General features: G+C 44.3%; 1 protein-coding gene across 1 annotated transcript in view; it reads right to left on the bottom strand.

The window, feature by feature from the left end:
• LOC118380644 (UDP-glucuronosyltransferase 1-6-like) overlaps window positions 1-15,112 on the bottom strand; it is a 26,202-nt gene extending 11,090 nt beyond the window's left edge. The window contains exons 1-2 of the mRNA XM_052462746.1: window positions 14,004-15,112; window positions 13,500-13,712 (exon numbers count right to left, since the gene is read on the bottom strand). Coding sequence (XP_052318706.1) covers window positions 13,500-13,712; window positions 14,004-14,957 — 1,167 coding nt within the window. The 5' untranslated portion in view covers window positions 14,958-15,112. The remainder of the gene's footprint in view (window positions 1-13,499; window positions 13,713-14,003) is intronic.
• Window positions 15,113-16,272: the final 1,160 nt, after the last annotated feature.

The following is a 16,272-nucleotide window of genomic DNA, read 5'->3' as shown; positions in this document are numbered from 1 at the left end:
TGAGTGAGTGAGTGAGTGAGTGAGTGAGTGAGTGAGTGAGTGTGAGTGAGAGTGAGTGAGTGTGAGTGAGTGAGTGAGTGAGTGAGTGAGTGAGTGAGTGAGTGAGTGAGTGAGTGAGTGAGTGAGTGAGTGAGTGTGAATGAGTGAGTGAGTGAGTGTGAATGAGAGTGAGTGAGTTTGAATGAGTGAGTGAGTGAGTGTGAATGACAGTGAGTGTGAATGAGTGAGTGAGTGAGTGTGAATGAGTGCGTGAGTGCGTGAGTGAGTGAGTGAGTGAGTGAGTGAGTGAGTGAGTGTGAATGAGTGAGTGAGTGAGTGAGTGAGTGAGTGTGAATGAGTGAGTGAGTGTGAATGAGTGAGTGAGTGTGAATGAGAGTGAGTGAGTGTGAATGAGTGAGTGAGTGTGAATGAGTGAGTGAGTGAGTGAGTGAGTGAGTGAGTGTGAATGAGTGAGTGAGTGAGTGAGTGAGTGAGTGAGTGAGTGTGAATGAGAGTGAGTGAGTGTGAATGAGAGTGAGTGAGTGTGAATGAGAGTGAGTGAGTGTGAATGAGTGAGTGAGTGTGAATGAGTGAGTGAGTGTGATTGAGTGAGTGAGTGTGAATGAGTGTGAATGAGTGAGTGTAAATGAGTGAGTGTGAATGAGTGAGTGAGTGTGAATGAGAGTGAGTGAGTATGAATGAGAGTGAGTGAGTGTGAATGAGTGAGTGAGTGTGAATGAGTGAGTGTGAATGATTGAGTGTGAATGAGTGAGTGTGAATGAGTGAGTGGGTGAGTGAATGAGTGAGTGTAAATGAGTGTGAATGAGTGTGTGTGAGAGTGTGAATGAATGAGCGTGAATGAGTGAGTGAATGTGAATGAGTGAGTGAATGTGAATAAGTGAGTGAGTGTGAATGAGAGAGTGTGTGTGAATGAGAGAGTGTGTGTGAATGAGTGTGTGTGAATGAGTGAGTGTGTGTGAATGAGTGAGTGTGTGTGAATGAGTGTGTGTGAATGAGTGAGTGTGTGAGTGAATGAGTGAGTGTAAATGAGTGAGTGAATGTGAATGAGTGAGTAAGTGTGAATGAGTAAGTGTGTGTGAATGAGTGAGTGTGAATGAGTGTGTGTGAATGAGTGTGTGTGAATGAGTGTGTGTGAATGAGTGAGTGTGAATGAGTGAGTGTGAATGAGTGAGTGGGTGAGTGAACGAGTGAGTGTAAATGAGTGTGAATGAGTGAGCGTGAATGAGTGAGTGAGTGTGAATGAGTGAGTGAGTATGAATGAGAGTGAGTGAGTGTGAATGAGTGAGTGAGTGTGAATGAGTGAGTGTGTGTGAATGAGCCCTTAACATACACCTTAACAAAATACATTTCAACTCAGTTTGTAAGGGGTGCATACTGGCGGCAGGGAGGTCAGGAGAGCCACCTACCACCAATCTCTATACTACCACCACCAGTCTCTATACTACCACCAGTCTCTATACTACCACCAGTCTCTATACTACCACCACTAGTCTCTATACCACCACCAATCTCTATACCACCACCAGTCTCTATACCACCACCAGTCTCTATACCACCAGTCTCTATACTACCACCAGTCTCTATACTACCACCAATCTCTATACCACCACCAGTCTCTATACCACCACTAGTCTCTATACTACCACCACTAGTCTCTATACTACCACCAGTCTCTATACTACCACCAGTCTCTATACTACCACTAGTCTCTATACTACCACCAGTCTCTATACTACCACTAGTCTCTATACTACCACTAGTCTCTATACTACCACCACTGGTCTCTATACTACCACCAGTCTCTATACTACCACTAGTCTCTATACTACCACCAGTCTCTATACTACCACCAGTCTCTATACTACCACCAATCTCTATACTACCACTAGTCTCTATACTACCACCAGTCTCTATACTACCACTAGTCTCTATACTACCACTAGTCTCTATACTAGCACCACTAGTCTCTATACTACCACCAGTCTCTATACTACCACTAGTCTCTATACTACCACCAGCCTCTATACTACCACCAATCTCTATACTACCACTAGTCTCTATACTACCACCAGTCTCTATACCACCACTAGTCTCTATTCTACCACCAGTCTCTACACTACCACCAGTCTCTATACTACCACCACTAGTCTCTATACTACCACCAGTCTCTATACTACCACCACTAGACTCTATACCACACCCACTAGTCTCTATACTACCACCAGTCTCTATACTACCACCAGTCTCTATACTACCACCAGTCTCTATACTACCACCAGTCTCTATACTACCACCACTAGACTCTATACTACCACCAGTCTCTATACTACCACCAGTCTCTATACCACCACCAGTCTCTATACTACCACCAATCTCTATACTACCACCAGTCTCTATACTACCACCAGTCTCTATACTACCACCAATCTCTATACTACCACCAATCTCTATACTACCACCAGTAGTCTCTATACTACCACCACCAGTCTCTATAATACCACCACCAGTCTCTATACTACCACCACTAGTCTCTATACCACCACCAGTCTCTATACGACCACCAATCTCTATACTACCACCAGTCTCTATACTACCACCAGTCTCTATACTACCACCACCAGTCTCTATACTACCACCAGTCTCTATACTACCACCAGTCTCTATACACCACCAGTCTCTATACTACCACCAGTCTCTATACTACCACTAGTCTCTATACTACCACTAGTCTCTATACTACCACCAGTCTCTATACTACCACCAGTCTCTCTACTACCACTAGTCTCTATACTACCACCAGTCTCTATACCACCACCAGTCTCTATACTACCACCAGTCTCTATACTACCACTAGTCTCTATACTACCACCAGTCTCTATACTACCACCAGTCTCTCTACTACCACTAGTCTCTATAATACCACCACCAGTCTCTATACTACCACCACCAGTCTCTATACTACCACCAGTCTCTATACTACCACCAGTCTCTATACTACCACCAGTCTCTATACACCACCAGTCTCTATACTACCACAAGTCTCTATACTACCACCACTAGTCTCTATACTACCACTAGTCTCTATACCACCACTAGTCTCTATACTACCACCAGTCTCTATACTACCACCAGTCTCTATACTACCACCAGTCTCTATACTACCACTAGTCTCTATACTACCACTAGTCTCTATACTACCACTAGTCTCTATAATACCACCAGTCTCTATACTACCACCACTAGTCTCTATACTACCACCACTAGTCTCTATACTACCACTAGTCTCTATACCACCACTAGTCTCTATACTACCACCAGTCTCTATACTACCACCACTAGACTCTATACTACCACCAGTCTCTATACTACCACCAATCTCTATACTACCACCAGTCTCTATACCACCACCAGTCTCTATACTACCACCAATCTCTATACTACCACCAATCTCTATACTACCAACGGTCTCTATACTACCACCAATCTCTATACTACCACCAATCTCTATACTACCACCAGTCTCTATACTACCACCACTAGTCTCTATACTACCACCACCAGTCTCTATAATACCACCACCAGTCTCTATACTACCACCACCAGTCTCTATAATACCACCAGTCTCTATACCAGCACCAATCTCTATACTACCACCAGTCTCTATACTACCACCAGTCTCTATACCACCACCAATCTCTATACTACCACCAGTCTCTATACTACCACCAGTCTCTATACTACCACTAGTCTCTATACTACCACTAGTCTCTATACTACCACCAGTCTCTATACTACCACCAGTCTCTATACTACCACCAGTCTCTATACTACCACCAATCTCTATACTACCACCAGTCTCTATACTACCACCAGTCTCTATACTACCACTAGTCTCTATACTACCACTAGTCTCTATACTACCACCAGTCTCTATACTACCACCAGTCTCTATACCACCACCAATCTCTATACTACCACCAATCTCTATACTACCACCAATCTCTATACTACCACCAGTCTCTATACTACCACCAGTCTATACTACCACCACCAGGCTCTATACTACCACCAGTCTCTATACTACCACCAGTCTCTATACTACCACCACTAGTCTCTATACTACCACCAGTCTCTATACTACCACTAATCTCTATACTACCACCAGTCTCTATACTACCACTAGTCTCTATACTACCACCACTAGACTCTATACTACCACTAGTCTCAGTCTCTATACTACCACCACTGGTCTCTATACTACCACCAGTCTCTATACTACCACCAGTCTCTATACTACCACTAGTCTCTATACTACCACCACTGGTCTCTATACTACCACCAGTCTCTATACTACCACTAGTCTCTATACTACCACCAGTCTCTATACTACCACTAGTCTCTATACTACCACCAGTCTCTATACTACCACTAGTCTCTATACTACCACCAGTCTCTATACTACCACTAGTCTCTATACTACCACTAGTCTCTATACTAGCACCACTAGTCTCTATACTACCACCAGTCTCTATACTACCACTAGTCTCTATACTACCACCAGCCTCTATACTACCACCAATCTCTATACTACCACTAGTCTCTATACTACCACCAGTCTCTATACCACCACTAGTCTCTATTCTACCACCAGTCTCTACACTACCACCAGTCTCTATACTACCACCACTAGTCTCTATACTACCACCAGTCTCTATACTACCACCACTAGACTCTATACCACACCCACTAGTCTCTATACTACCACCAGTCTCTATACTACCACCAGTCTCTATACTACCACCAGTCTCTATACTACCACCAGTCTCTATACTACCACCACTAGTCTCTATACTACCACCAGTCTCTATACCACCACCAGTCTCTATACCACCACCAGTCTCTATACTACCACCAGTCTCTATACTACCACCAGTCTCTATACTACCACCAGTCTCTATACTACCACCAGTCTCTATACTACCACCAATCTCTATACTACCACCAGTCTCTATACTACCACCACTAGTCTCTATACTACCACCACCAGACTCTATACTACCACCACCAGTCTCTATACTACCACCACCAGTCTCTATACTACCACCAGTCTCTATACCACCACCAATCTCTATACTACCACCAGTCTCTATACCACCACCAATCTCTATACTACCACCAGTCTCTATACTACCACCAGTCTCTATACTACCACCAGTCTCTATACTACCACCAGTCTCTATACTACCACTAGTCTCTATACTACCACTAGTCTCTATACTACCACCAGTCTCTATACTACCACCAGTCTCTATACTACCACCAGTCTCTATACCACCACCAGTCTCTATACTACCACCAGTCTCTATACTACCACTAGTCTCTATACTACCACCAGTCTCTATACTACCACCAGTCTCTATACTACCACCAGTCTCTATACTACCACCAGTCTCTATACTACCACCACTAGTCTCTATACTACCACCAGTCTCTATACTACCACCAATCTCTATACTACCACCAGTCTCTATACCACCACCAGTCTCTATACTACCACCAATCTCTATACTACCACCAGTCTCTATACTACCACCAGTCTCTATACTACCACCAGTCTCTATACTACCACTAGTCTCTATACTACCACCAGTCTCTATACTACCACCAGTCTCTATACTACCACCACTAGACTCTATACTACCACCAGTCTCTATACTACCACCAGTCTCTATACCACCACCAGTCTCTATACTACCACCAATCTCTATACTACCACCAATCTCTATACTACCACCAGTCTCTATACTACCACCAATCTCTATACTACCACCAATCTCTATACTACCACCAGTCTCTATACTACTACCACTAGTCTCTATACTACCACCGGTCTCTATACTACCACCAGTCTCTATACTACCACCAGTCTCTATACTACCACCAGTCTCTATACTACCACCAGTCTCTATACTACCACCAGTCTCTATACTACCACCAGTCTCTATACTACCACCAGTCTCTATACTACCACCAGTCTCTATACTACCACCAGTCTCTATACTACCACCAATCTCTATACTACCACCAATCTCTATACTACCACCAATCTCTATACTACCACCAGTCTCTATACTACCACCAGTCTCTATACTACCACCAGTCTCTATACTACCACCAGTCTCTATACTACCACCAGTCTCTATACTACCACCAGTCTCTATACTACCACCAATCTCTATACTACCACCAATCTCTATACTACCACCAGTCTCTATACTACCACCAGTCTCTATACTACCACCAGTCTCTATACTACCACCAGTCTCTATACTACCACCACTAGTCTCTATACTACCACCACCAGTCTCTATACTACCACCAGTCTCTATACCACCACCAGTCTCTATACCACCACCAGTCTCTATACTACCACCAGTCTCTATACTACCACCAGTCTCTATACTACCACCAGTCTCTATACTACCACCACTAGTCTCTATACTACCACCAGTCTCTATACTACCACCACCAGTCTCTATACTACCACCAGTCTCTATACCACCACCAATCTCTATACTACCACCAGTCTCTATACCACCACCAGTCTCTATACTACCACCAGTCTCTATACTACCACCAGTCTCTATACTACCACCAGTCTCTATACTACCACCAGTCTCTATACTACCACTAGTCTCTATACTACCACTAGTCTCTATACTACCACCAGTCTCTATACTACCACCAGTCTCTATACTACCACCAGTCTCTATACTACCACCATTCTCTATACTACCACCAGTCTCTATACTACCACCAGTCTCTATACTACCACCAGTCTCTATACCACCAGTCTCTACCACCAGTCTCTATACTACCACCAGTCTCTATACTACCACCACTAGACCAGTCTCTATACTACCACCAGTCTCTATACTACCACCAATCTCTATACTACCACCAGTCTCTATACTACCACCAGTCTCTATACTACCACCAAGTCTCTATACTACCACCAATCTCTATACTACCACCAGTCTCTATACTACCACCAATCTCCACCACTAGTCTCTATACTACCACCAGTCTCTATACTACCACCAGTCTCTATACTACCACCACTAGACTCTATACTACCACCAGTCTCTATACTACCACCAGTCTCTATACCACCACCAGTCTCTATACTACCACCAATCTCTATACTACCACCAATCTCTATACTACCACCAGTCTCTATACTACCACCAATCTCTATACTACCACCAATCTCTATACTACCACCAGTCTCTATACTACTACCACTAGTCTCTATACTACCACCGGTCTCTCTATACTACCACCAGTCTCTATACTACCACTAGTCTCTATACTACCACTAGTCTCTATACTACCACCAGTCTCTATACTACCACCAGTCTCTATACTACCACTAGTCTCTATACTACCACCAGTCTCTATACCACCACCAGTCTCTATACTACCACCAGTCTCTATACTACCACCAATCTCTATACTACCACCAATCTCTATACTACCACCAATCTCTATACTACCACCAGTCTCTATACTACCACCAGTCTCTATACTACCACCAGTCTCTATACTACCACCAGTCTCTATACTACCACCAGTCTCTATACTACCACCAGTCTCTATACTACCACCAATCTCTATACTACCACCAGTCTCTATACTACCACCAGTCTCTATACTACCACCACTAGTCTCTATACTACCACCAATCTCTATACTACCACCAGTCTCTATACTACCACCACTAGTCTCTATACTACCACCACAAGTCTCTATACCACCACTAGTCTCTATACTACCACCAGTCTCTATACTACCACCACTAGTCTCTATACTACCACCAATCTCTATACTACCACCAGTCTCTATACTACCACCAGTCTCTATACTACCACCACTAGTCTCTATACCACCACCAGTCTCTATACTACCACCAATCTCTATACTACCACCAGTCTCTATACCACCACCAGTCTCTATACTACCACCATCTCTATACTACCACCAGTCTCTATACTACCACCAATCTCTATACTACCACCAATCTCTATACTACCACCAGTCTCTATACTACCACCACCAGTCTCTAATACCAGCACCAGTCTCTATAATACCACCACCAGTCTCTATACTACCACCACCAGTCTCTATACTACCACCACCAGTCTCTATACTACCACCACCAGTCTCTATAATACCACCAGTCTCTATACAGCACCAATCTCTATACTACCACCAGTCTCTATACTACCACCAGTCTCTATACTACCACCAGTCTCTATACCACCACCAATCTCTATACTACCACCAGTCTCTATACTACCACCAGTCTCTATACTACCACCAGTCTCTATACTACCACCAGTCTCTATACTACCACCAGTCTCTATACTACCACTAGTCTCTATACTACCACCAGTCTCTATACTACCACCAGTCTCTATACTACCACCAGTCTCTATAGTCTCTATACTACCACCAATCTCTATACTACCACCAGTCTCTATACTACCACCAGTCTCTATACTACCACCAGTCTCTATACCACCACCAATCTCTATACTACCACCAGTCTCTATACTACCACCAGTCTCTATACTACCACTAGTCTCTATACTCTATACCACCACCAATCTCTATACTACCACCAATCTCTATACTACCACCAGTCTCTATACCATCACTAGTCTCTATACTACCACCAATCTCTATACTACCACCAATCTCTATACCATCACTAGTCTCTATACCACCACCAATCTCTATACCATCACTAGTCTCTATACTACCACCAGTCTCTATACCACCACCAATCTCTATACTACCACCAGCCTCTAACATACCACCACTAGTCTCTATACTACCACCAGCCTCTAACATACCACCACTAGTCTCTATACTACCACCAGTCTCTATACCACCACTAGTCTCTATACTACCACTAGTCTCTATACTACCACCAGTCTCTATACTACCACCAGTCTCTATACTACCACTAGTCTCTACTACCACCAGTCTCTATACCACCACCAGTCTCTATACTACCACCAATCCACCAGTCTCTATACTACCACCAATCTCTATACTACCACTAGTCTCTATACTACCACCAGTCTCTATACTACCACCAGTCTCTATACTACCACCACTAGACTCTATACTACCACCAGTCTCTATACTACCACCAGTCTCTATACCACCACCAGTCTCTATACTACCACCAATCTCTATACTACCACCAATCTCTATACTACCACCAGTCTCTATACTACCACCAATCTCTATACTACCACCAATCTCTATACTACCACCAGTCTCTATACTACTACCACTAGTCTCTATACTACCACCGGTCTCTATACTACCACCAGTCTCTATACTACCACCAGTCTCTATACTACCACTAGTCTCTATACTACCACCAGTCTCTATACTACCACCAGTCTCTATACTACCACCAGTCTCTATACTACCACCAGTCTCTATACCACCACCAGTCTCTATACTACCACCAGTCTCTATACTACCACCAATCTCTATACTACCACCAATCTCTATACTACCACCAGTCTCTATACTACCACCAGTCTCTATACTACCACCAGTCTCTATACTACCACCAGTCTCTATACTACCACCAGTCTCTATACTACCACCAGTCTCTATACTACCACCAGTCTCTATACTACCACCAGTCTCTATACTACCACCAGTCTCTATACTACCACCAGTCTCTATACTACCACCAGTCTCTATACTACCACCAGTCTCTATACTACCACCAGTCTCTATACTACCACCACTAGTCTCTATACTACCACCACTAGTCTCTATACTACCACCAGTCTCTATACTACCACCAGTCTCTATACCACCACTAGTCTCTATACTACCACCACTAGTCTCTATACTACCACCAGTCTCTATACTACCACCAGTCTCTATACTACCACCACTAGTCTCTATACTACCACCAGTCTCTATACTACCACCAATCTCTATACTACCACCAGTCTCTAACATACCACCACTCGTCTCTATACTGCCACTAGTCTCTATACTACCACTAGTCTCTATACTACCACCAATCTCTATACTACCACCAATCTCTATACTACCACCAGTCTCTATACTACCACCACCAGTCTCTATAATACCAGCACCAGTCTCTATAATACCACCACCAGTCTCTATACTACCACCACCAGTCTCTATACTACCACCACCAGTCTCTATACTACCACCACCAGTCTCTATACCACCACCAGTCTCTATACCACCACCAATCTCTATACTACCACCAGTCTCTATACTACCACCAGTCTCTATACTACCACCAGTCTCTATACCACCACCAGTCTCTATACTACCACCAGTCTCTATACTACCACCAGTCTCTATACTACCACCAGTCTCTATACTACCACCAGTCTCTATACTACCACTAGTCTCTATACTACCACTAGTCTCTATACTACCACTAGTCTCTATACTACCACCAGTCTCTATACTACCACCAGTCTCTATACTACCACCAGTCTCTATACTACCACCAGTCTCTATACTACCACCAGTCTCTATACTACCACCAGTCTCTATACTACCACCAGTCTCTATACCACCACCAGTCTCTATACTACCACCAATCTCTATACTACCACCAGTCTCTAACATACCACCACTAGTCTCTATACCACCACCAGTCTCAATACCACCACTAGTCTCTATAGCACCACCAATCTCTATACTACCACCAATCTCTATACCATCACTAGTCTCTATACTACCACCAATCTCTATACTACCACCAATCTCTATACCATCACTAGTCTCTATACCACCACCAATCTCTATACCATCACTAGTCTCTATACTACCACCAGTCTCTATACCACCACCAATCTCTATACTACCACCAGCCTCTAACATACCACCACTAGTCTCTATACTACCACCAGTCTCTAACATACCACCACTAGTCTCTATACTACCACCAGTCTCTATACCACCACTAGTCTCTATACTACCACCAGTCTCTATACTACCACCAGTCTCTATACTACCACCAGTCTCTATACTACCACCAGTCTCTATACTACCACCAGTCTCTATACTACCACCAGTCTCTATACTACCACCAGTCTCTATACTACCACCAGTCTCTATACTACCACTAGTCTCTATACTACCACCACTGGTCTCTATACTACCACCAGTCTCTATACTACCACCAATCTCTATACTACCACCAATCTCTATACTACCACCAGTCTCTATACTACCACCAGTCTCTATACTACCACCAGTCTCTATACTACCACCAGTCTCTATACTACCACCAGTCTCTATACTACCACCAGTCTCTATACTACCACCAGTCTCTATACTACCACCAGTCTCTATACTACCACCAGTCTCTATACTACCACCAATATCTATACTACCACTAGTCTCTATACTACCACCACCAGTCTCTATACTACCACTAGTCTCTATACTACCACTAGTCTCTATACTACCACCACTGGTCTCTATACTACCACCAGTCTCTATACTACCAGCAATCTCTATACTACCACCAGTCTCTATACTACCACTAGTCTCTATACTACCACCAGTCTCTATACTACCACCAGTCTCTATACTACCACCAATCTCTATACTACCACCAGTCTCTAACATACCACCACTGGTCTCTATACTACCACCAATCTCTATACTACCACCAATCTCTATACTACCACTAGTCTCTATACTACCACCAGTCTCTATACTACCACCAGTCTCTATACTACCACCAGTCTCTATACTACCACCAGTCTCTGTACTACCACCAGTCTCTATACCACCACCAGTCTCTATACTACCACCAGTCTCTATACTACCACCACCAGTCTCTATACTACCACCAGTCTCTATACTACCACCACTAGTCTCTATACTACCACCAGTCTCTATACTACCAGCAAAAACTGGGTTTTACAACGGAGCAGTTCAACACATAAAACCACCGGCATCCAGAACAAACAGTCAAATGGGTACAAAACCCGTTGCACACCAGCTAAACGTGCACATGCACTTACAATAAACATTTCCGGGCAAAGACATGGGGGGTGCAGAGGGTTAAATACACAACATTTTATGAGGGAATTGGAACCAGGTGTGTGGGAAGACAAGACAAAACAAATGGAAAATGAAAAGTGGATCGATGATGGCTAGAAGACAGGCGACGCCGACCGCCGAACGCCGCCCGAACAAGGAGAGGAACCGACTTCGGCGGAAGTCGTGACACAGTTTTTCACAATTCCTGACATCTAATCCTAGTATAAATTCCCTGTCAGTTAGGATCACCACTTTATTTTAAGAATGTGACATGTCATAGAATGATTTTTTTCAGCTTTAATTTATTTCATCACATTCCCAGTGGATCAGAAGTTTACATGCACTCAATTAGTATTTGGTAGCATTGCCTTTAAATTCTTTAACTTAACACACTTTTTCAGTTCTGCCCACACATTTTCTATGGGATTGAGGTCAGGGTGTTGTGATGGCCACTCCAATACCTTGACTTTGTTGTCCTTGAGCCATTTTGCTACAACTTTGGAAGTATGCTTGGGGTCGTTGTCCCCCTCTATCCTCCAAACATAACGATGATCATTATGGCCAAACAGTTCTATTTTTGTTTCATCAGACCAGAGGACATTTCTCCAACAAGTATGATCTTTGTCCCCATGTACAGTTGCAAACCATAGTCTGGCTTTTTTATGGCGGTTTTGGAGCAGTGGCTTCTTCCTTGCTGAGCGGCCTTTCAGGTTATGTCAATATAGGACTTGTTTTACTGTGGATATAGATACTTGTACCGGTTTCCTCCAGCATCTTCACAAGGTCCTTTGCTGTTGTTCTGGGATTGATTTACACTTTTCACACCAAAGTACGTTCATCTCTAGGAGACAGAACGCATCTCCTTCCTGAGCGGTATGACGGCTGCATGGTCCCATGGTGTTTATACTTCCATACTATTGTTTGTACAGATGAGCGTGGTACCTTCAGGCGTTTGGAAATTCCTCCCAAGGATGAACCAGACTTGTGTAGGTCTACAATTTTTATGGCTGATTTATTTTGATTTCCCCATGATGTCAAGCAAAGAGGTAGGCCTTGAAATACATCTACAGGTACACCTCCAATTGACTCAAATTATGTCAATTAGCCTATCAGAAGCTTCTAAAGCCATGACATCATTTCTGGAATTGTTCAAGTTGTTTAAAGGCACAGTCAACTTAGTGTATGTAAACTTCTGACCCACTTTGAACCTTTCAGTTACTGGCCCAACACTCTAACCACGAGGCTACCCTGCTGCCCAGGGTGTGTGTGTGCATGCATGTGCAGTGTGTGTGCGTAAGGTCGTGCATGCATGTGCAGTGTGTGTGCGTAAGGTCGTGCATGTGCAGTGTGTGTGTCCTCACCAGTACATTGCCCACCCTTTGTGGAAAGCTCATGCTATGTGTGTATTTGGTGAAGAAGCGTGGAACGTAAGATGGAGGAGAGGGGCAGGCGGCTGAGGCCAGGTCCAGACCACAGGGGATCCCTCTGAGCAGACACACAGACGGAACGCCCAGACGCCTGGCTATCAGACTGCCTGTAGGGACCAGCGGGTCGGTCAACACCGCATCAAAACCCTGGAGAGAGAGGGAAGGATGGAGAGAGGGAGAGAGGAGGGAAGGAGAGAGGAAGAGAGAGGGAAAGAGAGGGAGAGGGAGAGAGGGAAGGAGAGGGGGAGATAGAGAGGGAAGGAGAGAGCGAGAGAGGGAGGGAAGGAGAGAGGAGGTAAGGAGGAGGAACACACAAGCTCACATGACCTCTCACACACACACACACACACACACACACACACACACACACACACACACACACACACACACACACACACACACACACACACACACACACACACACACACACAGACTGACCTGCTGTTCCAGAGATGTGATTAGTGTGGTGTTGAACAGCAGACTCTCAGCAGTAGTCAGTATGAAGGAGCTGACACTCTGGATATTAGCCATGCGTTGAGTCATCCGCTCCACTAGGGGCAGTGTGGCAGCACGCAGGTTATCTGTATGCTTGTCCATCAGCATGTCCACTGTCTCCTGGCCGTAGGGGACAGGATATGACACAGTCCTGCAGTTGCTGCTGGGGCCCAGACGCATGCTCACCTCGGGGATCACCACGGTAACCTGGTGTCCACGGCGACCCATCTCCTCGGCGATGGCCTTAACCCCCACCCAGTGGCTTCCGTCCATCGGTACTACCAGCAGACGGCCCACGGAACCAGTCGGACCACCGACGCCAGTTACATCATTACCCGTATCAACGGTTTGACCAATTACAATCTCAGGGCGACTTGTGTCATCACTAGTATCACCAGTTAAATGGTCTGCTCTACCAGGTGAACCATTCTCTATACTACCACCACTAGTCTCTATACTACCGCCAGTCTCTATACTACCACCACTTGTCTCTATACTACCACCACTAGTCTCTATACTACCACCAGTCTCTATACTACCACTAGTCTCTATACTACCACTAGTCTCTATACTACCACCACTAGTCTCTATACTACCACCAGTCTCTATACTACCACCACTAGTCTCTATACTACCACCAGTCTCTATACTACCACTAGTCTCTATACTACCACTAGTCTCTATACTACCACCACTAGTCTCTATACTACCACCAGTCTCTATACTACCACCACTAGTCTCTATACTACCACCAGTCTCTATAATACCACCATTAGTCTCTATACTACCACCAGTCTCTATACTACCACCACTAGTCTCTATCCTACCACCAGTCTGCCCCAGAGCTGAGGCACATACCCACAACAGGCACATACCCACAACTGCTGTTACCCCCATATCTCTCTCTCTCTCTCTCTCGTCACTACAAGATAAATGAGAACCTTTCTTGACTCTCTTCTTGTGTCCTTGTCATGTGTCTCCTTATTAAATATCCTTTGTCTTTCCCCCTCTCTCATTTACTCTGCTTCCTAATCTCTCTTGGACTGGATTGTTCTGAATTCCTCTGTGTGTGTCACAGGAGACTGCTGAGGGAATAACAGCTCATAATAAGGTCTGGAATGGAGCGAATGGAATTGCATTAAGCCATATGTTTGATGTATTTCAAATCAAATCAAATAATACAACAGGTAGACCTGTAGACCTTACAGTGAAATGCTGAATACAACAGGTAGACCTGTAGACTTACGAGCCCCTAACCAACAGTGCAGTTCCAAAAAATACAGATAAATAACAAGAGATTAAAGTAACAAGTAATTAAAGAGCAGCAGTCAAATAACAAATACAGGAAGGGTACAGAGTCAATGTGGAGGCTATATACAGGGTATTACGGTACAGAGTCAATGTGGAGGCTATATACAGGGTATTACGGTACAGAGTCAATGTGGAGGCTATATACAGGGTATTACGGTACAGAGTCAATGTGGAGGCTATACACAGGGTTATACGGTACAGAGTCAGTGTGGAGGCTATATACAGGGTATTACGGTACAGAGTCAATGTGGAGGCTATACACAGGGTATTACGGTACAGAGTCAATGTGGAGGCTATATACAGGGTTATACGGTACAGAGTCTATGTGGAGGCTATATACAGGGTTATACGGTACAGAGTCAATGTGGAGGCTATACACAGGGTATTACGGTACAGAGTCAATGTGGAGGCTATATACAGGGTATTACGGTACAGAGTCAATGTGGAGGCTATACACAGGGTTATACGGTACAGAGTCAGTGTGGAGGCTATATACAGGGTATTACGGTACAGAGTCAATGTGGAGGCTATACACAGGGTATTACGGTACAGAGTCAATGTGGAGGCTATATACAGGGTTATACGGTACAGAGTCTATGTGGAGGCTATATACAGGGTTATACGGTACAGAGTCAATGTGGAGGCTATATACAGGGTTATACGGTACAGAGTCTATGTGGAGGCTATATACAGGGTTATACGGTACAGAGTCTATGTGGAGGCTATATACAGGGTTATACGGTACAGAGTCAGTGTGGAGGCTATATACAGGGTATTACGGTACAGAGTCAATGTGGAGGCTATATACAGGGTATTACGGTACAGAGTCAATGTGGAGGCTATATACAGGGGGTACCGGTACAGAGTCAATGTGGAGACTATATACAGGGTATTACGGTAC

The sequence above is a fragment of the Oncorhynchus keta genome, chromosome 15 (assembly GCF_023373465.1).
Source record: "Oncorhynchus keta strain PuntledgeMale-10-30-2019 chromosome 15, Oket_V2, whole genome shotgun sequence".
Lineage (NCBI taxonomy): Eukaryota > Metazoa > Chordata > Actinopteri > Salmoniformes > Salmonidae > Oncorhynchus > Oncorhynchus keta.
Note: the sequence above shows the minus strand (reverse complement) of the source record. Positions and strands in the feature narration are given on the sequence as shown.